Genomic DNA, 21,480 nt, shown 5'->3' with positions numbered 1-21,480 from the left:
AGATAAATCTGATACTTTTCTTACCAATGAAGCCCAGCTGGGAGAATTCTAGTATCATCCATTCCTCAGAAGAAAGTTGAAGTGCAAAATTTTTTATAGTGTTAAAGTAATTCTGTTTGACAATAATATCATCTTCAAGCTAAAGAAAGTTGATCAGATTAATAAATCAAAGAGATGGAAAGGTTTAAAGGACATTCTTTATTATAAGAAAACTCAAGCATACTTTTAAACACAAATCAAGAAAACAATGGCCAAAAGTGATGAAAATGTAAAAATAAATTTTATTAAAAGAAAACGAGGAAAATAAAATGGAAGAGGCACACACAGCAAGTCACCTAAACCACTCCATTAGTATGGGAGATCACAGCACCACTCCACAAATTACTCTTTTCTGGTCCTTTCTGAGCACCCAACATGACTTCACACTATCCTTTTTTACTTTTCAAAGGAGAAGAATTTTTGTGAGCCTTTAATTTTTTTTTTAATTTTTATATAATACTTGTTCGAGGTCAAAGAAAAAGCCAGCAGCTTTCCTTCTCTGCCCTCCACCCTGCTAGTTGAGGTAACCAATGTTAAAAGTTGGGTGTGCATCTATTTGCTACCTCTTATATGGACACACAGCACAAAAAGGTCCACACACACTTGCCCATCCACATGTACATTTTTATAATAAGGGATCATATTATCAAACTGTCTTTTGTCTCTTAATATATCATGAATATCTTTCCAGGTTGATATTTACTAAATGCATAATATTCCATGTTATAAATGTGAAACAATTCATTCAACTCTTTCCTGATCATAGACACACATCTAGCTTATTTCTTATTTTTTGCCAATGCAAACAATGGTGTAATAAATTTGCTTATATTTACATATTACTGCTTTTCATTTCTGTAGGATAGATTCCTGAAAGCTCGCTTCTTGTATTTTTTTTTTAAATGTTTATTTATTTATTTTGAGAGAGAGAGAGAGAGAAAGAACACACAAGCGGGGTAGGAGCAGAGAGAGAGAGGGAGAGAGAATCTCAAACAGGCTCTTCACTAACAGCTTGGGGCTCGATCCCACAAACTGTTAGATCATGAACTGAGCCAAAATCCAGAGTTGGACACTTAACTGACCAGCCACCCAGGTGCCCCTCACTTTTTGTATTTTAAAAGTTATTTTCAAAATACTTAAGAAGCTGTAGCAATTCAGAGTGCCAGTTAATTCCACACAGTTGGCCCATGTGTTATTCACACTTGGGATTTTTACCAATTCAACTGGGAGTTGACAAAGGATCAAGGATCACAAGCATATGCAAAGACTTCCTCCCCAGAATCTCCTCTCATAAAAATTTTAAGTCACAAGATGATTTTAATGACCTTGAAAATTTTTTTTTCCTTTTCTTAATGTCACATTATCACTTCCAGTTACCTGCCAAGCAATTTTCACTTATTTTAGTATTTATATTTTTCAGGTATTTAAGTCCTACAAGCTTTCTTCTTCCTATCTGTGAAGAAACAGTAGGAGTACTTGGAAAGACATGATAATGACTCACCAAATATTTATTGAGCTTCTATTGTGTTCCAGACACGATACTAAACCCAGGGAATAATACATCAGTGAACAGGCAAGGCATGTTTTATGCTTCAGGGAAGCTGGAGGGAAAACCAGACAAAGCACAGAGCTATACTGGCACCTAACCTTGCTTTCTGAAAAAAAGAGGTGCCTACACTCACATCTAAATACTATCTATACCCCAAGGAAAGATGATCCCTAACATCAGGCCATTCCAAATTATTCTAATAAGTAAATCCAAAAACAAGCTATTTAAATGCACAGAGATGTAGATGAAATAGTCAAATGCCTATTTGAAATTCAATACACTAATTTTGGTTACCATATACAAATTCACATTTAAAAAAAATTTTTTTTACGTTTATTTTTGAGAGACGGAGAGAGACAAAGCACAAGTGGGGAGGGGCAGAGAGAGTAAGACACAGAATCCAAAGCAGGCTTCAGGCTCTGAGCTGTCGCCACAAAGCCCGAGGTGGGGCTCGAACTCACAAACTGTGAGATCATGACCTGAGCCGAAGTTGGACGCTTAGCCAACTGAGCCACCCAGGCGCCCCCATAAATTTACATTTTTACATTAAATTAGGAAAACTGCTTTGTTCCATTCTCACATCTTATCAAACAACTTCGCTTTTATTTCTGGGTTCTCTATTCTGTTCCATTGATCTATGTGTCTATTTCGGGGCTTATACCATGCTGTTTTGATTACTATAGCTTTGTAGTATATCTTAAAATCTAGGATTGTGTTACCTCCGGATTTGTTCTTCTTTCTTCAGATTGCTTTGGCTTTTCAGGGTATTTTGTATTTCAGTATAAATTTCAGTATTATTTGTTCTAGTTCTGAGAAAAATGCTGTTGGTATTTTGATAGGGATTGCACTGAATCTGTAGATTGCTTAGGTTGTATGGACATTTTAACAATATTAATTCTTCCATTCCATGAACATGGAATATCTATTTGTTTGTATTATCTTTAATTTCTTTTATCACTGTCCTATAGTTTTTAGAGTACAGGTCTTTCACCTCCTTGGTTAAAGTTTATTCTTAGGTATTTTATTCTTTTTGGTGCAACTCTAAACAGGATTGTTTTCTTAATTTCTCTTCCTGCTACTTTGTTATTAGTGTATAGAAATGCAATATATTTCTATATATAAGCAACTTCACTTTAAAAAAAAAACTTCTTGGAAGGGCACCTGGATGGTTCAGTTGGTTAAGTGTCTGACTTTAGCTCAGGTCATGATCTCACTGTTCGTGAGTTCTAGTCCCATGTCAGGCTCTGGGCTGACAGCTCAGGGCCTGGAGCCTGCTTCAGATTCTGTGTCTCTTTCTCTCTCTGTCCCTCCTTCATTCACACTCTGTCTCTCAAAAATAAATAAACATTAAAAAAATTAAAAAAAAAAATAAAAAAAACTTGGAGTACCTGGGTAGTTCAGTTGGTTAAGCATTGGACTCTTGGTTTCGGCTCAGGTCAAGCCTGCTTGGGATTCTCTCTCTCTCAATAAACTGACTCTGATACAATTTGATGACCTTATTACATTTCACCAGTTTTACATGCATTCAGGTTTGTGTATGTATTCGTGTATGTATTTAGTTCCATGTAGTTTTTGGGAGACAGTTCCATCGCGAGGATTCTTGTGCTACCGCTACCCTTTATATTCACAGCCACCTCCTTCCTTCCCCACTTCCAGCATCTGGTAACCAATAGTCTGTTCTCCATCTCTACAACTTTGTCATTTCAAGAATGCCACATGAATGGAATCATACAGTATGCAACCTTTTAAGATTCAATTTTAAAGTGCCCATAATTACCTGAGATCCCAGATGTGCTGTGTATCAATAGTTTGTTTCTTTTCATTATTTAGTATTCTGTGGTATAGATGTGACACAGTTTGTGTAACATTCACTGGCTGAAGAACATATGGGTTGTTTCTAGATTTGGGCTATTATGAAAAAAGCTGCTATAAGCCTTTATGTACAGGTTTTTTAGTGAACATATGTACTTCTCTGACATCAGTGTTTTGTCATGGCAAGAGCCATTCTTTAAAAAATCTTACATCTCAGGGAGCCTGGGGGGCTCAGCTGGTTAAGTTTTGGACTTCGGCTCAGGTCATGATCTCACAGTTTGTGAGTTTGAGCCCTGCATCAGGCTCTGCACTCATAGAATGGAGCCTTCTTCAGATTCTCTTGCTCTCTCTCTGCCTCTCCCCCACTCACTCTCTCTCTCAAAATAAACAAACATTTAAGAAAATAAATAAAATCTTACATCTCATTAGTGATCACTAGTTTACAGAGGGAGGCTAAAAAACAAGATGCAAAATATTGTTTTTATAGTATGCAAATGCAGTATCAGAAAAAAATATATATATTATATTTTTGCTTAAAAATTTTAAAAGTATAAAAAGCAATAAAAAATTAATGGTGGTTACCCATGGGAGAGGGAGGAAACAGGGATAAAAGTGAGACTTCTGGGGCACCTGGGTAGCTCAGCTGGTTAAGCATCCAACTCTTGGTCTCGGCTCAGGTCATGATCTCACAGTTTGTAAGTTCAAGGCTCTGTACTGACAGTGTGGAGCCTGCTTGGGATTCTCTCTCTCTGTCCCTCCGTACTCATGCTCCTCACTTTCTCTCTCAAAATAAATAGAATAGAATAGAATAGAATAGAATAAATAAATAAAATAAATAAAATAAAATAAAAGTAAAGTAAAATTAAATTAAATTAAATTAAATTAAATTAAATTAAATTAAATACATAAATAAATAAAGTGAGACTTCTGTGTATCTTATGTAAGTTATGATTTTGGAAAATTTTTTTTACAACTAAAAAGGATAAAAAATGCTAAAAACTGAATACAAAATGAAACAAACCAAATTTCATATCAATTTGGCAGCATGATCATACAGTATAAAGAATTATTTCCAGTTATTTTAAAACATAGTATTTTGACAATATATCCATATTGGTATAAATTCTAAGAAGGGGGGAAGCACAAAGAAAATTTAAATTGCATTCATCAGTCTAATAGTAGTGACAATGGTATCATTATTTTGTAAGTATTTCAGCTATACTATAGAATAATATTATTAGGATAATGTGATTAAAAACCAAGACTTTCAATGTAAAAGAAATACATGTATAAATTCAAAAAAGTCAAGTAAAAACCCCCAAATCTTCATTTGATTTGGGAACACTAATATGAGCTTGTAGATTTTTCTCCTGAAAAATACTCTTTCCCTTGCTAAAAGTTTAGCCTGGAAGCAAAGACACCATAATAGCAATAAGCATCTCGAGCACCTGGATTGGGGTCCTAAATACTATTTGCTTCTAAATGGAAAAGAGCTCCTTAGAGAAATGGCTGATTCTAGATCTCCCATAGAAAATGTGCAAATCTTGTGCCAGTCAGCAAAGAAATGATCTAAGATTACTAGACTTACATTGAAGGACTACAAGAGCCAATTTGAAGAGATTCCCACCAGCTTATGATGTACCAATGTAAGCATCAATATGAATAGTGACTGCAAGGTCTGAGGCAAATCAAATATATTTAAAAATCCATGCGTTCATAACAATATTTTTTAAATGACCGCCACTGGTGATTTCTAGGATACCACCTTTGAAATTTAATGAAGAGAAAGAATAGGCATTTATTCTGCCTTTCCTTTGTGAACTATTTTTCAAGGTAACCAAAGAGTTGAGGAAAAGTTCTTTACAGATGAACTCAACTTATAAGAACATTACAAATTACACAATTAGAAAATTATCACTCGGCACCTCTAATGAAATAACTGATCTGGGGAAAAATAATCAAAGAATGTGGAAATCAGAGGAGTGGCTGCTGGGAAGCTTTATAAAGGACAGATGAGGCTGACACCACCAAGCCCACTGATTAGTGTCAGCATCAATACAAGTGGGTCAACTAGACATAATGTGCCTTGTTACGTGATACAGCAGGAATTACTCGGCGCCATCTAGGAAGTACCTGAATCACCCAACAAGTGTTCCAGAAGACATGGTCTTCAATTCCAAGTCGTCTGTGATACAGGACTTTATGAAAGTGTATGATTCTGTCACACGAAACTTCATTTCAAGCCAAAACGTAACATTAGCACGGGTGACATTTTTTCCACCTTTAGGAGTATGCCTGTGATGACCACAGAGTAACCTCTGGTTCTTTTGCTTTTTTTATTTATTTATTTTTTTCCAAATATTTATTTTTGAGAGAGAGATACAGCATGTGAGGGGGGAACAGAGAGACAGGGGGACAGAGGATCTGAAACAGGCTCCATGCTTTCAGCAGCGAGCCCAACATTGGGCTCAAACTCACCAACTGCAAGATCATGACCTGAGTGGGAGTCAGATGCTTAACCAACTGAGCCACCCAGGTGCCCTACTGCCTTTTTTAAAAGCACTCTCTCAAAAACCTGGGTAGGACATACTCCAGCATATGCAACCATGAAGTCACACACCTAGCACTGCTAGGAATTTACCCAAGGGATACAGGAGTGCTGATGCATAGGGGCACTTGTACCCCAATGTTTATAGCAGCACTTTCAACAATAGCCAAATTATGGAAAGAGCCTAAATGTCCATCAACTGATGAATGGATAAAGAAATTATGGTTTATATACACAATGGAATACTACGTGGCAATGAGAAAGAATGAAATATGGCCTTTTGTAGCAATGTGGATGGAACTGGAGAGTGTTATGCTAAGTGAAATAAGTCATACAGAGAAAGACAGATACCAGTTTTCACTCTTACGTGGATCCTGAGAAACTTAACAGAAGACCATGGGGGAGGGGAAGGAAAAAAAAAAGGTTAGAGAGGGAGGGAGCCAAAATATAAGAGACTCTTAAAAACTGAGAACAAACTGAGGGTTGATGGGGGGTGGGAGGGAGTGGAGGGTGTGTGATGTGTATTGAGGAGGGCACCTGTTGGGATGAGCACTGGGTGTTGTATGGAAACCAATTTGACATAAATTTCATATTTAAAAAAAAAGAATAAAAAATAAATAAATACATTGCATGAAGTCATACACCTAGGATAATTATCAAGTCTGGATTGAATGTCTTTCCTTCCCCACATTAATTTTTCTCCAATTTTGCCAGGTGATTTCTATCCTTCACAAACATTCAAAACTAGTATGAAACTGAAGACTTTTCAGGCTAATGTGTTTTCCCCACCAGTACTTTTTTTTCTTTAAGCTTATTTTATTTATTTTGGGAGAGAGGGAAAGGGAGAATGTGCCTGCATGCACAGGGGAGGGGAAGAGGGGGAGGAGGAGAGAGAATCCCAAGCAGGCTCAGCATTGTCAGCACGGCTCCAACTCACAAACCATGAGATCATGATCTGAGCTGAAACTAAGAGTCAGATGCTTAACCGACTTACCCAGGTGCCCCTTCCCACCAATATTTTGCAAATTATAATGAACTCACTGAAAGAATTCTATGTAAAATGAAATTATGTCAAGAATTCAATGTAAAGCTATTCCCTCTTTTTGGAGGCATGATTTTTGGGAAAATTGGGTAATTTCCGGAATGTTCACTGGATTCATCTGTGACACAACTGAAACGTTAGGAACAATCTAAGTGACCAACAGTAAGGTCATTATGATATCTGAATAATGATATTTCAATGAGATTAAAAATTATTCCAGTCTGTAATTACTGGCATGTAAAGAGATCTATAATATGTTAAACAATAGTAAAACAGATTACAAGACAGTATGTACAGTATGATCTTGCTCTTGTGAAAGAGTTGTATTAAATGAGTTAATATGTGTAAAGTCTAAGTTGTAAAGAACAATGCATGACACATGGTGTAAGTGTGCAATGTTAGTTCACAGCTACTGTTGTTATAACACCATATATACATGCCCTGCTTAAAGTTTTCCTTATCCTCTTTCTTAACCACATCCTTTCCTTAATTTCCTAAATGCTTACTTTTCCTATACTCCACACCAAAAAAATCTTTAAGATTCCATTCTTTCCTTAGAGAGAAATCTAAAATAAAATTTAAAAGCAATATAACTACACGTTTTAAAGTTCTCTCTATAAAGTTCTTGGTCATAGTGTAAATATATATTGGCCCTAGAACAAACAGCAAGCTTCCACTACAACAATAGGAGACATGTTTAATAAAATGTTTTGAAGTTATTATTTTGAAATTAAAGACTTCTCTAAGACATTTAAAGGAAATGTACTAATTTTAGGATACCATGTTTTTACACTCATAACTCTTGTATACTGTTACATACAATGCCATATTCTGACCCTATCATCATTTACATTTCCCAGCCTGAGAACCAAGGAAAAAGGTTCATCATGCACATTTGAACACAGGTGGCCCAAGATAAAATATCAAAGGAGACAAAGTCTGTCCTCAGTAAGTCGGCCTTCCCAGGTGATAGGAGGCTTTTCCTTCTTTCCTTCCCTCCCAAACCTATGCCAGCAGTTGCAAACCATTTATTTCCTTTCTGATTAAGGGACCCAGAGCCCCTTTTTTACCACTCCCATCAATCAAAGTGTACTTCCAGGGAAATATCTAATAAACTTTTTAACTAAAAAAAAAATGACAGGCATAGTGTGCAGTATCTGCATATGAACAAGGAATAAAGACCTTTGGTTAAAGAAATGAAATTCCAATTGTAATGTCACTAAGGAGAAGGAGATTTAGAAGAAATAAGAGCTTCCTAGAATTATTTAAGTTGTTGCCTATCTGGCTAACTTAAAACCCACATCATAACAAACTTATTCTTATCTTCAATATAAATGTAAATGTACTGTAGCATGCAAAAAACAACAAAAACAAAAAACCTATCCTACTGTAAGACCACCAAAAAAAAAAAAAAAAAACCTGTAAAAAAATCCTTCTTTAAATTTTGCCAAGTAACTAAACCTTAGAGGGAGAATGAGAGCAGAGATGGCGGGATGAGAGAAAAAGAGGTGAGTGATGCACCCACTGTCACACCATTATCTGGAAAGCTAGTGTTGGGCTAAACTGGAGAATGGAAATGCAGAGCCCACATTATCAGTGACTATGACAGACTGTTCTGCTTTCTGATATATTATTATCAACATATACATCTTAGAGGGTTTACACTTTCCAAACTTCCTGTTTCAATGAACATATACTCTTGGTACTACTTCTTCAAAAGTGTGAAAAACATGAAAGGAAAACAAAAACCACACTTACCTGAATGTAATATATTCCCTTTTCCTGAGCATACATCATTAGAAAACAATAATCCAGGTTTTGCTTTGTTCTCCATCTGAAAAAAATTTTTTCAAAAATAAGTTAGGAATCAGACTCAAATTTAGCAAAATAAGATTAGGTGTAAATATTTTAGAGTACATATTGTATGTTGTGATATTTTATAATACACACACGTATATACACAGTATATAATATACATGTATGCAAATTATCTACCTATAGATACACAGATACAGGCACACACATACATACACATGTAGAGGAGCATGAAAGAGACTTCACTTTTCTCTAATGAAGCCTTTATCAAAACATATTCCCCAAAACACTAATCCTCAAGACATCCTGAGGAAAAATGAAGTCAAGTGTCAAGTAAATTTGGGAAGCACATATATTCTCCTTCTGGAGACATATTAATACATTAGAGGCATTGAAATAGTCAATACATTTGTTGGGAAAAACTTTTGGGGCGCCCAGGTAGCTCAGTCGGTTAAATGTCCAACTCTTGACTTAGGCTTGGGTCATGAACTGTGAGGTTCATAAGTTTGAGCCCTGCGCTGGGCTCTGTGCTGATAGCACGGAGTCTGCATTGGGCTCTGTGCTGATAGCACGGAGCCTGCTTAGTATCCTTTCTCTCTCCCTCTCTCTCTGCCCCTCCCCCACTGGTGTTGGCACTCTCTTTCTCTCTCAAAAGAAAAAAGAAAAAAACTTTTTAGTCCAATATTTTCCAAACTTTTTTGACCATAGGACCTTTTTTCAAATTTAACATTTTAATGTCTCTGGAAACTGGTGCTTCAAAAATTATACTTCGGGGATCACTGCTTTGGTGACCAGGGCTGTGCTTTGCATACAGGTGGAAATTAATAAATACTGTACTGAATGCTTAAAAACCCCAAAACATATTAAGGTTTACAATATTAAGTCCTTTCAGTGAATTCCTGGTAGCCTGCAGAAACAGACTAATGTTGAACAAGAAAAGTGGTTGTAAAAGCTAGTTAAAAAAAATAAAAGGTTTAAATAATAAGTAAACTTCTCCAGAATATACTTTATAAACTGTTTTGAATTTAATGAGATGACTTAAAATTTTTTACCAAATTCAACCCTAAATTTTTTAAAACTAAAATTATATTTATTGAGACAACCAACGATGTAAACACATCTTTCAGAAAAATTCACTCAAGAAACACAGTAAGTCTCTTCCCAAAACTGTATTTTTCCTTTTTTTCTGCCTATAGAAAATCCAAAACTAATGTCAATGTCTCTTAGATTACAATGTTTTTAATAACAACACATTGAAAGTTTTAAGTCCTTCAATTTGAGAGAGTCAGAGACAAATAAATCCAGTTGACTAAATACATTTATTACAATATAATTCTGCAGAACAGTATTATTGTTTTTATCACTTTCATTGAATCAGTTCTCATTTATTTTGCATACAAACATTTGATTTCTATATGAACTAGCTTCTGAATTGTATTGAAAATACTCTTAAGAAAAGTTATACCACAGAAAAGCAGTTATACAAGTTATTGAGCATACCAAATTCAACCTCTCATCAGAATTTCCAATAAAATAACCAAAATTCATTAGCTCTCACAAATTAGCTCAACCCTAAAATGTGGTACATTTCAATAAATAAGGATTACATTTATTATGTATCATACTCACAAGGGTGGGGGATCTTAACACAGGCTCACCTTACTCTTTCTTTAGAGTCTCCAAATGTCTCCTTTAAGTTTGTCAGGTCAGGATAATAGCTTTCAGGAGGTGATATTATTTCCACCAAACCAGAACTGATTTCTTTAGAAAATCTACCATGAGAAAGGATAGCTGAGTCATTTAAGTTCTGTGGGATTTTATTTATCTTAATGTTCAACTTACTGTGTTTAACATAAAACACATCAGTAACGTATACTGTAATGGTCACATCACAGTGTCTTCAGTGAAGTAGCTCATCATTGATTTTACTTGCCAGAAAATGCAAATTTTTCCAATAACAAAAGGGTTTTGGTGGGGTTTTTTTTTTTTGCTTTTTTTTAAAAATAATGCTTTAAAAACAGTGTAAAATGCTACTATCCTTAGAGAAGCATAGAAATCCTGGGCCAACTGCAGATATTATACTCCTAAAAAGTATCAGAATTTTTAAAAATCAAATCAAGGTATCACAGAAAATAGAGAATTGAAAAAAAAATAAACTATTGACTGTGTGTCTCTATATATGTATGCAAAAACCAGTTATTCAACTTTCAGAAAGGTTTAGTTGTGAGTTATAGATTATATGTCATTCTAAAGTAGTCATTTCTCAACTGGGGCCATCCTGTCCCCCAAGCAGACACTTAGCAATGTCTGGAGGGTGTGGTTGTCCTAACTGTGGGTACTACTACTGACATTTAGTGGGGAGACACCAGGGATGCTGCTAAATATCCTACAATGCATACAACATTCCTCACAACAAAGAATTATCAAGCCCAAAAGGTCAACAGTGCCAAGGTTGAGAAAATCTGTTCTAAGGTTTTTATAAGCAGCTTTACTAACTCAAATGTAATTTCTTTCACATTTGCATTCTCCCTTATTTAGTTTTTGCCAATCTGCACAAAATTCTTGTGCAGCTACCTGCCTTCGCACATATGTCCTTTGTGCTTAAATGTACCTTTTTCTGGGCTTGGTTTTCCTATACATTGAGGAAGAAGAGAACTGACAAAATCACAGCTTAAGCCCCAGAGACCTGTCCACGTGCTCTGTGGGAGGAGGGGCCAATAGTTATTGCCTTGTTCCTATATTTAAGGAGGCTATACTAAACTGTATTTATATAAAGGCTGCCAAGAAATCGAGCACTTGAGGGAAAAAAAAATCTAACAAATGCACAATTCTGAACTCTGCATATATTTTTAAAAATCTCTGGTTTCAGCATTTTGATGGACAAAGAAAGAGCTGCATTATTTTAAATCTAGAGTTGGCAAGTAATTGTTGCTTCTTTTTGTCTTTTTTAAGTAAAAGATACATTTTTGGGGCAAAAACATAAAACTCAGTGAAGAAACCCTTATCAAGACTAGTTTTATGATATCACTATTAAAACTATGAAGATGATATAAACACTAATACCTGAAACTTACTAAGATTTCCACCTGTTAGCTGCTAAGTGCCTTGCTCACAGCAAATTGTTACTCAATTTTTGCAGAACAGTACAGATTCAGCCATAATTTAGCACTGAGGTTTGAAACTGCTGCAAGACTATCTACCCTGACAGCAGAAGTTTTTTTCTTGATCAACAGACTCTCTCTATATTCACTATCTTCAAGATTAAGAATTTATTGGATAGGGTCATATATGTAGGACATTCAAATCTTTTCTATATTGAAATACACCAATTTATCCACCATCAGAAAACTGGATATATATGCACCTACTTTATGATAAGGTTAAAGACCAATTATAGATGGCCCAATGAAAAATGAACTTCACAGAGAAAGGAACTAAAAAAAGAAAGCATTTTCTTTTAGCAAAAAGCCAAGAAGTAACAGTAACTAAAAGATCATTTTCATATTTAACAACTTACTCTTTCTCCAGGTTGGCTACAACACTGTGTACATAATCACTATCTGTCTGGGAAAAAGAAAAAAAATTGTACATACATTAATGTTTTTAAATTTTTATTTAACTTTTGATAATGAATTCAAATAAATAATTAACAGCATTCAATTAAAGCAGTGCATTAAAATTTCAGACAGCTTATAGATTTGCATTTCTACTTTATTCTACTTTATTGCACTACGATATATCATTGAGTACTTACTAATACAATAAGCAGATGTCAGTTTTATTACCTTCAACTGTCCTTGTTCGATTCAGTAGAAAAAACTGAGTACAGAAATTATTTCTACCTCTTCTCAACTATCCAAACTGGAAGTAGTGAATAAATAATGGAATAAACAATAGAGAAAGATTTTTCCATTTTTATTAAAAAAAAATAAAAGGCAGGAGGAGATAATATCTTAGCGACTCTGACATTAAATGATGAAACTATGTAATAAAAAGCAGTCATGGTCTGTATTATTATGATTCTCATTATTAGGCTGATAATGATTAGAACCCAAGTCAAAAAGCACTTTACACACAGTTAGAATTATATACAAATAAAGATCTAATACCCCCTACCAATTTTAAATACAGTCACAGTTTATATTAAAATGCTAAAAAGAATCAATCATACATAAAATATGATCTATGTTATAGATTGACAAAACACTTAATACTTGATAAAAAGAAAACAAACCAAAACAAAAAGATAAATTTTGGAAATTACAAAACTATTAAGTTATAAAAAGTTGTAGTATAGAAGATGGTCTATAAAAGTATGTTAACTTTAATTTCTGTTGACTGCAAGTAATTCCTATTTTTATTGTTAAATTTAAAGACTTAGGAGTGAGACATTAAGACCACATTCTTCAAACTCTTAACTATGGAGATACAACTGGCACACCGCTCAAAATCTTCTGTACTTCCCCTATATGAACCAAATGTCAGCGATCTCTTTTGAAATAATTTATCACCAACATATATAACTAATGAGTATCTTTTCACACATCAGCTATAATTCTCGAGAATATGATCAAGGTTGGTTTATATAGATATTAATAAATTTAAAAAACAACCTGGAATTCAATTTGTTAAGCATTTATTGAGGGCCAGTGATTTGCCTATCCAAGGAAAACAGGAATACAGAGATGAACAAGACCACCTCCCTATTCCCAGTTGGCTGTCCAAGAGGTAGGTCAAGAAGAAAAAGTAAATGTAGATTCATTAAGTAATGTGTAATAATACGTATGAAATTCACATGAGCCAAATCTAATATTATATGTAATCCTTATGCTGTAATCCTTATGCTAATCAACAGAACTAACAAAAGGTTTGCTTAAACGACTGTAATTGATATCACTTTTCCACCAGAGAATAAATCCTTTCTGGTATCAGCTAAGGGAATTCTGGGAATCTTCTGAAGAAAGCTAAATGTATAACTGGCCTAGAAACAGCCAGGCAAATCGTTATCTCCATTATACAGTTGTGGTTGGAAACTGTTCTTGCCTCTCCCCCACTCTTAAATGTTGATAATAAGATAGGCAATATCAGATCTTTGGGGCTTGCTTGCATTAAATTAAAAGAGAGCACTTTTTCCTGAATCTTTTTTAAAAGCGTGTGGAGACTTTTTCAAAGGCAATATTATCACTCAATTCTCGGAATGCATCTACAAATATAAAACTGAGATGTGTGTATTCTAGGGGTACGTGAATGGTATATACGTGGGAAAGGTGGGAAGGAAAGTGGACATACATAGAAAAAGAAAGAGCATTTTTTCCTGGAGAATCAAGTGTTCCTCATGGTTAAGTAAAATTAAGTATTTTATATTAAAACTATATGCTATTGTATTAGTATGTATATGCATTATTAATACATACTACAACAGGGATGAACCTTGAACACGTTCACATTTGTTCAATGTGTGACCACATGTTATATGCCTTTACTTGTATAAAGCATCCAGAATAGAATAATCTACACAGATAGAAAGTAGATTAATGGTCTCCTAGGGCTGGGGGGGAGAAGGGTATTAATGGGTGATGGGTAAGGTGTACAGAGTTGTTTTTTGGGGTGATTAAAATGTTTGAAAATTGAGATGGTGGTTGCATAGCTGTGACTTTAAATAGTTAAATTACAAAAAAGTGATTTAAAAAGTTAAATGTAAAAAAATATTAAAAAAGAATGTTCTATTTTTCTATTTTTGATATATTTTGGGGAGTACAATATGCTATTAATAGCATATATGTGTGATTTGTAAATATCTATGTACAAATTGGGAATACCTAATCAATGGGATGCTTAACAGAAAAGCTTAGATCATATTGCTGCACTGGACCAGTCCTGGTGAGACAGAGCACAGAATACTGCACTCTAAACCAGCAGAATACACATTGTTTTCATGGAACATGAAACATGGAACATTCACCAGGATAGATCACATGTTAAGCCACAAAACAAGTCTCAATAAGTTTAAGAAGACTGGAATCACATCAAGTATCTTTTCCAACCACAACTGTATTAAACTAGAAATTAAATGCAAGAAGAAAACTGGAAAAAACCCAAATACGTGGAGAGCAAACAATCAATGGGTCAAATAAAGAAATCAAGTAGGCAATCCAAAAACAGCTTGAGACAATGAAAACAGAAACTCGTCCCAAAATCTGGGACACAGCAAAATAAGTTTTAAGGGGGAAGTTCATAGTGATACAGGCCTCCCTCAAGAAACAAGAAAAATCTCAAATAAGCAATCTTATTTTACATTTAAAGCAACTAGAAAAAAAGAAAAAAAAAAAAAAAGGCCCCAAGTTAATGGAAGGAAAGTTCAGGGCAAAAATAAATGAAATAGAAACTAAAAAGTAAAGGTCAATGAAACTAAAGCTGGTTCTCTGAAAAGATGGACAAACTTTTAGCCAGATCCATCAAGAAAGAGAAAGCCTAAATAAATAAAATCAGAAATGAAAGAGGAAAAAAAAAAAACCATATCACAGAAACATAAAGGATGTTAAGAGAATACTATGAACAATTATTTACAAATTAGAAAACCTAGAAGAAATGGATAAATTCCTAGAAACATAATCTTCCAACACTGAATCATGAAGAAATAGAAAATCTGAACAGACTAATTACAAATCATGAAGAAATAAAATCAGTAAAACAACAAAACAACAACAAACTCCTGTGGTGCCTGGGTGGCCCAGTCAGTTGAACATCCTGACTCTTGATTTTGGCCCAGGTTATGATCCCAGAGTCGAGGGATCAAGCCCTGCGTCAGTCTCCATGCTGAGCATGGAGTCTGCTTAAGATATTCTCTCCTCCCTCCCTCTCCCTCTCTCTCTCCTCTCTCTCACTCATCTTCTCTTTTTCCCTCTCCCTCTCTCTACCCCTCCCCCCCACTCATGTACACTCTAAGAATAAAACAGATCTTTTTAAAAAAAAATTTTTTTTAATGTTTATTTTTGAGAGAGAGAGAGAGAGAGAGAGAGAGAGAGACAGACAGGGTGTGAGCTGGGGAGGGGCAGAAAGAGGAGACACAGAATCCAAAGCAGGCTCCAGGCTCCAAGCTCCGAGCTCCAAGCTTCGAGCTTCCAGCACAGAGCCCAATGTGGGGCTCAAACTCACAAACTGCGAGATCATGACCTGAGCCGAAGTCGGTCACTCAACCAACTGAGCCACCCAGGCACCCCTAAAACAGATCTTTAAAAAACCTCCCAACAAACAAAAGTTGGGGACAAAATGGCTTCACAGGTGAATTCTATCAAATATTTAAAGAAGAGATAATATCTATACTTCACAAATTATCCCAAAAAATTGAAGAGAAACACTTCCCACTTTACAAGGCCAGTATTACCCTGATACAAAAACCAGACAGATACTACCCCAAAAAAGCAATTACAGGCCAATTTCCCTGATGAACACAGATACAGAAATACTCAACAAAACTATCAGCAACCAAATTCCACAATACATCAAAAGGATCATATACCATAACCAAGTAGGGATGCAAGAATGTTTTAATATCCGCAAATCAATTATTGTGATACACATTAAAAAAACGAGAGACAGAAATTACAAGATCATCTCAACAGATGCAGAAGATGCACCTGACAAAATTCAACATCTATTTATGATGAAAACTCTCAACAAAGTAGGTATAAAGGGAAAGTACATCAACATAAAAAAGGCCATATTTGAGAAACACACAGTTAACATAATACTTAACAATAAAAGGGTGAAAAGCTGAAAGTTTTTCTTCTAAGATCAGAAACAAGACAAGGATTCCTGCTGTCAATACTTTTATTCAAAGTAGTATTAGAAGTCTTAGCCACAGCAATGAGGCAAGAAATAAAAGGCATTCAAATGGGAAAGAAAGTAAAACTGTCCTATTTGCAGTTGACATGATTATGCATAGAAAACTCTAAAGACTCCACCAAAAAAAAAAAAAAAACAAAAAAAACAAAAAAAACAACAAACTATTAAAACTAACAAATTCAATAAATTTGCAGGATACACAGTTAACACACAGAAATCCGTTGTGTTTCTATACACTAATAATGAACTATCAGGGAAAAAAATTAAGAAAACCATCCCATTACAACTGCATTAAAAAGAATAGAATAGGTAAGAAATTTAACCAAGGAGGTCAAGGATCTGCACTCTGAGAACCCTAAGACCGTGATGGAAGAAATTAAAGACAACACAAACAAAGGGAAAGATATACCATGCTCTTGGCTTGTTAAGATTCATATTGTTAAAACGTCTGTACTGCTCAAAGCACTCTACAGATTCAGTGCAATCCCTACCAAATTTACCAATGGCATTTTTCTCAGAACTAGAACAAATAATCCTAAAATTCATATGGAGCCACAAAAGATCCTAAATAGCCAAAGCAATTTTGAGAGAGAAGAAAGAACAAAGCTGGAGGTAACATGCTCCTGATTTCAAACTATACTACAAAGCCATAGTAATCAAAACAGTATGGCACTGATGGAAAAAAGACAAATACTCAATGGAGTAGAAGAGAGCCCCGAAATAAACCCACCCTTAAATGGTCAACTAATCTACAAAAAAGAGACAAGAACATACAAAGGTATAAATCAGTTTCTTCAATCGTGTTGAGAAAACTGCACAGTCACATGCAAAAGAATAAAACTGGACCAGAATAAAATCTTACACCAAAGACAAAAATTAACTCAGAATTCATCAAAGACTTAAATGTAAGAAATTAAGCCATAAAACTCCTAGAAAAAAAATAGGTGGTAAACACTTTGACATCAGTCTCAGAAATACTTTTTTGGATATTTCCCCTCAGGCAAAGTAAACAAAAGCAAAAATAAACAAATGGAACTACATCAAACAAAAAGCTTTTGTGTGACAAAAGAAACCATCAACAAAATGAAAAGGCAATCTACTGAATGGGAGGAGATACTTGGAAATGATACATCTGATAAAAGGCTGCTATCCAAAATATATAAAAAAACTGATACAATCCAAAAACAAAAAACTAAAAAGCCTGATTTAAAAATAAGAAGAACTGAATAGACATTTTTCCAAAAAAGACATACACACAGGCACATGAGAAGATGCTCACCATCACTAATTATCAGGGAAGTGCAAATCAAAGCAATGTTAAACCTGTCAGAATGGCTAGCATCAAAAAGACAAGAAATAACAAGTGTTGGCAAGAATGCTGAGAAAAGAGAACCCTTGTGCACTGTTGGTGGGAATGTAAATTGGTGCTGCCACTGGGGAAAACAGTACAGAGTCCACAAAAAATTAAAAATACTGCTACCATATGATTTAACAATTCCATTTCTGGGTATTTATCCAAAGAAAACAAAACCACTGATTTGAGAAGATATAGTTTCCCTATGTTCAATTCAGCATTATTTACAAAAGCCAAGATGTGGAAGCAACCCAAGTGTCCAGTGATAGATAAATGGACAAAGAAGATGTGGTATAGAAACAACATGGAATATTATTCAGCAATAAAAAAAGAATGAAATCTTCCCATCTGTGTGACAACATGGATGGACCTGCATTAAGTGAAACGAGTCAAAGACAAACACTATATAATTTCACTTATACATGGAATCTAAAAAACAAAACAAAACAAAATTTACAAACAGAATAAAAACAGACTCATAGATACAGAAAACAGTGGATGCGGTTGGGGGCATTGGCAAACAGGTGAAGGACATTAAGAGGTACAAACTTCCAGTAACAAAATAAATAAGTCATGGGGATGTAATGTACAGCATCAGGATATAGTCAATAATATTGTAACAATTTTGCATGGTGATACATGGTAACCAGATCTATTGTGGTCATCATTTTATAATGTATAAAATATTGAATCTCTATCCTGTACATCTGAAACTACTATAGTATTGTATGTCAATTATAATTCAATTTTTTAAAAAGGTTGAATCACTCCAATAGACCATAAGATAGTCTCTGGAAAGATGTCATGAAAATAAAAACAATATCCACCACCTTTGATAGTTACCTTCTAAATTACCTCTTAAGATTTTATATCATTAGGCTGATACTATTGTTTAAATCATCTCTATCCTTACTCATTTTCTGTTTATTCATTCTATCAAGAAATGAAAGAAATGAAACAAAGTCTCAAACAAATATTGTGAAAGAACTTGCTTAGAATTCAGAAGCCCGTGACATAGCAGGAGACCAGGCAAGTGAGCACGGTGGAAAGGCCCTCAGGTGGCCCACCCGTAGAAGGGATAAAGGTGCCCTTTGATTCTCTGTTCTAGTTCTGAGAAAAATGTCATTGTTATTTGGATAGAGATTGCACTATATCTGTGCACTGCTTTCACAGATGCCTGCACACCTGGGTGTCATGAGGTTGTATGTAGCATGAACACTTAATACTAATTGATTAAATACAAGGCAATTCAACTAAAACCTTAAAAATGAAAAAAAACAAAAAAAAAAACGGGCTCCCCCTCCAACACTTTAAAGATGATGTTCCATTGTCTCAGGCCTTCATACTTTCTAACAAGAATCTAGAGTAGTATTCTTTTCTTTTTCTGTGCATAATGTGTCTTTGGCTTCTTTCAAGATCTTCTCTTTATCTCTGGTTTTCAGCAATTTGATTAGGACATACCTGATAATGGTTTTGTGTTTATTCTGCCTAGGACTTTTTGGACTTCTTGAATCTAAGGGTTTATACTTTTCTTGTTTCCAAAAAGCAATTATTCCTTCTTTTTCCTCTCCATTCTGGAATTTCGTATGGTAGATCAATTAATATTATCCCATTGGCCACTGAGGTGCTATTCTTAATTTTTTCAGTCTTTTCCCCTATTTAATTTTGGATACATTCTATTGTTATTTTTAAAATCACTGACCTTTCCTTCTGCAGGGTCTAATCTGCCTTTAAGATTATTCAGTAAATTTTAAATTTCAGATATTGTACTTTTCATTGCTATATGTTCCACCATTTGGTTCTTTAATACATCTTCCATTCCATTCCTCATTGTTTTAAGGACTTGAAAATGTTTGTAATAGTTGTTTTATTGTCCTTTCCTGCCAGTTCTATCACCTCTGTCATTTCTAGATTTGTTTCTATTAGCTAAATTTTCTTTTAGTTATGACTCATTTTTTTCCTTGGCATATTAACCATTTTTTATTTGATAATAAACATTACAAATGTTACATTGTTGAGTGTCTTAACCTTGTTGTTTTTAAAAAAAGTATTGGGCTTTATTTTAACAGGCAGTTATTTGTTCATTAGTTGACCCCCCATAGGCCTCTTTTTAAGCTTTACCGGGATGGGCCTAGAATAACCGTTTCAAGGATATTTTAACTCCTCTGGAGTTGCCACTAAATGCCCTGCCGTTCCAGTTGGTCAGAACCCATCCTGTGTGAGCAATGGGAACTGTTCGGGTTATAGTTCCCTGATCATTCCCCCTCCCCCCAGACTTGTTAATTTCACCCTACATATGTGTGGCCCTAATACAACAAAGACAAAAAAGGCATCATCATTTTCTGTGCAGCAGTCTCCTTTCTGCAACTCTAACCTGCAGTTTCCACTTGCTCTATTTGCAACTGCCCTTCCTGCAATGTGATCTGGAATGCATCTCCAGGCAGAAAGTTGGGGGAATTGTGGTATCCACTGCACTTATTTTTCTGTCTCTGGGAATCACATCATGCACAGTCTGTTGTCCAACATCTGAGAACAAATGAATCATATTTTGTTCAGCCTTCTAGTCACTTACAGCAGGAAAATAAGCCCAGTCCTTATTAACTCTTTCAGGGCCTGAAGCAGATGTCACTTTACATAATAAGAAACCAATGAAAATTCCAGAAAGATAATGTGTACAAGTGGCAAGTCAAAAGGACTAAAAGACAGGTGCTAGAATGGGGCTGGCAGCTCATAATAAATTTTACTTCCCTAAGGTCCAAGGAAAAGCTATTCCCACCCATTTAATGCTTGGCTTTATGATACTTTAAATTCAATGCAAATATGGCAACAAAGACTAACAAATACTAGTTAGCTTTACTAGCTTCTAAAATGGTCAAGTTGTTGAAAGATAAAAGAAAGAATAAACAACATTAAAAAACAACAACAAAAAACAACTTCATTTCTAATATATCTGTTATAGCCTTTCTTCCTTTCCTTCTCCTAAACAGTTGATGCTACAGCAATAGTTCTCAAACTTTTCTAATCAGAACCCATTCAGTTCAAATTCTTAACCACCTTTACAATTATCCTAGTCCAAGCCTCACCTGGATTATTACAAGTCTCCTAAGTAATCTCCTTGCTTCTTCCCTTTCCAAAGTAGTGTGATCCTTTTAAAAGTTAAGTCATATTATTCTCACCAAAAATGCATAACTACAATCTAATCATGAAAAAATATCAGACAAATCCCAACTGAGACATTCTATAAAGTAACTGACTAGTGTAGTCACTAATGGTTTCCAAATTCATGAAAGACAAGAAAAGTGCAAGAACTATCAGGGATAGAAGGAAACTAAGGAGTCAGAACAACTAAATGCAGTGTGGTATTTAGGACTGGATGCTAAAATAGAAAAATGACATTAGGTGGAAAAATACCAAATTTGAATAAAACCTACAGTTTAGCTATAATTAGTATTATAACAATGTTAACTTCCTGGTTT

At 34.8% G+C, this 21,480-nt stretch overlaps 1 protein-coding gene across 4 annotated transcripts in view; it reads right to left on the bottom strand.

The window, feature by feature from the left end:
* The window catches only part of MGAT4A (alpha-1,3-mannosyl-glycoprotein 4-beta-N-acetylglucosaminyltransferase A), a 115,531-nt gene that overhangs the window by 16,569 nt on the left and 77,482 nt on the right, over window positions 1-21,480 (bottom strand). For all 4 annotated transcript variants that reach the window (XR_007462169.1, XM_049651390.1, XM_049651392.1 and 1 more), the window contains exons 6-9: window positions 12,323-12,369; window positions 10,464-10,577; window positions 8,749-8,824; window positions 25-139 (exon numbers count right to left, since the gene is read on the bottom strand). Coding sequence is in view for 3 of the 4 variants with exons in the window: in XM_049651390.1 (XP_049507347.1) it covers window positions 25-139; window positions 8,749-8,824; window positions 10,464-10,577; window positions 12,323-12,369 (352 nt within the window). In the remaining variant the exon portion in view is untranslated. The remainder of the gene's footprint in view (window positions 1-24; window positions 140-8,748; window positions 8,825-10,463; window positions 10,578-12,322; window positions 12,370-21,480) is intronic.

This window comes from Panthera uncia (genome assembly GCF_023721935.1).
Source record: "Panthera uncia isolate 11264 chromosome A3 unlocalized genomic scaffold, Puncia_PCG_1.0 HiC_scaffold_11, whole genome shotgun sequence".
NCBI classification, from domain to species: domain Eukaryota; kingdom Metazoa; phylum Chordata; class Mammalia; order Carnivora; family Felidae; genus Panthera; species Panthera uncia.
Note: the sequence above shows the minus strand (reverse complement) of the source record. Positions and strands in the feature narration are given on the sequence as shown.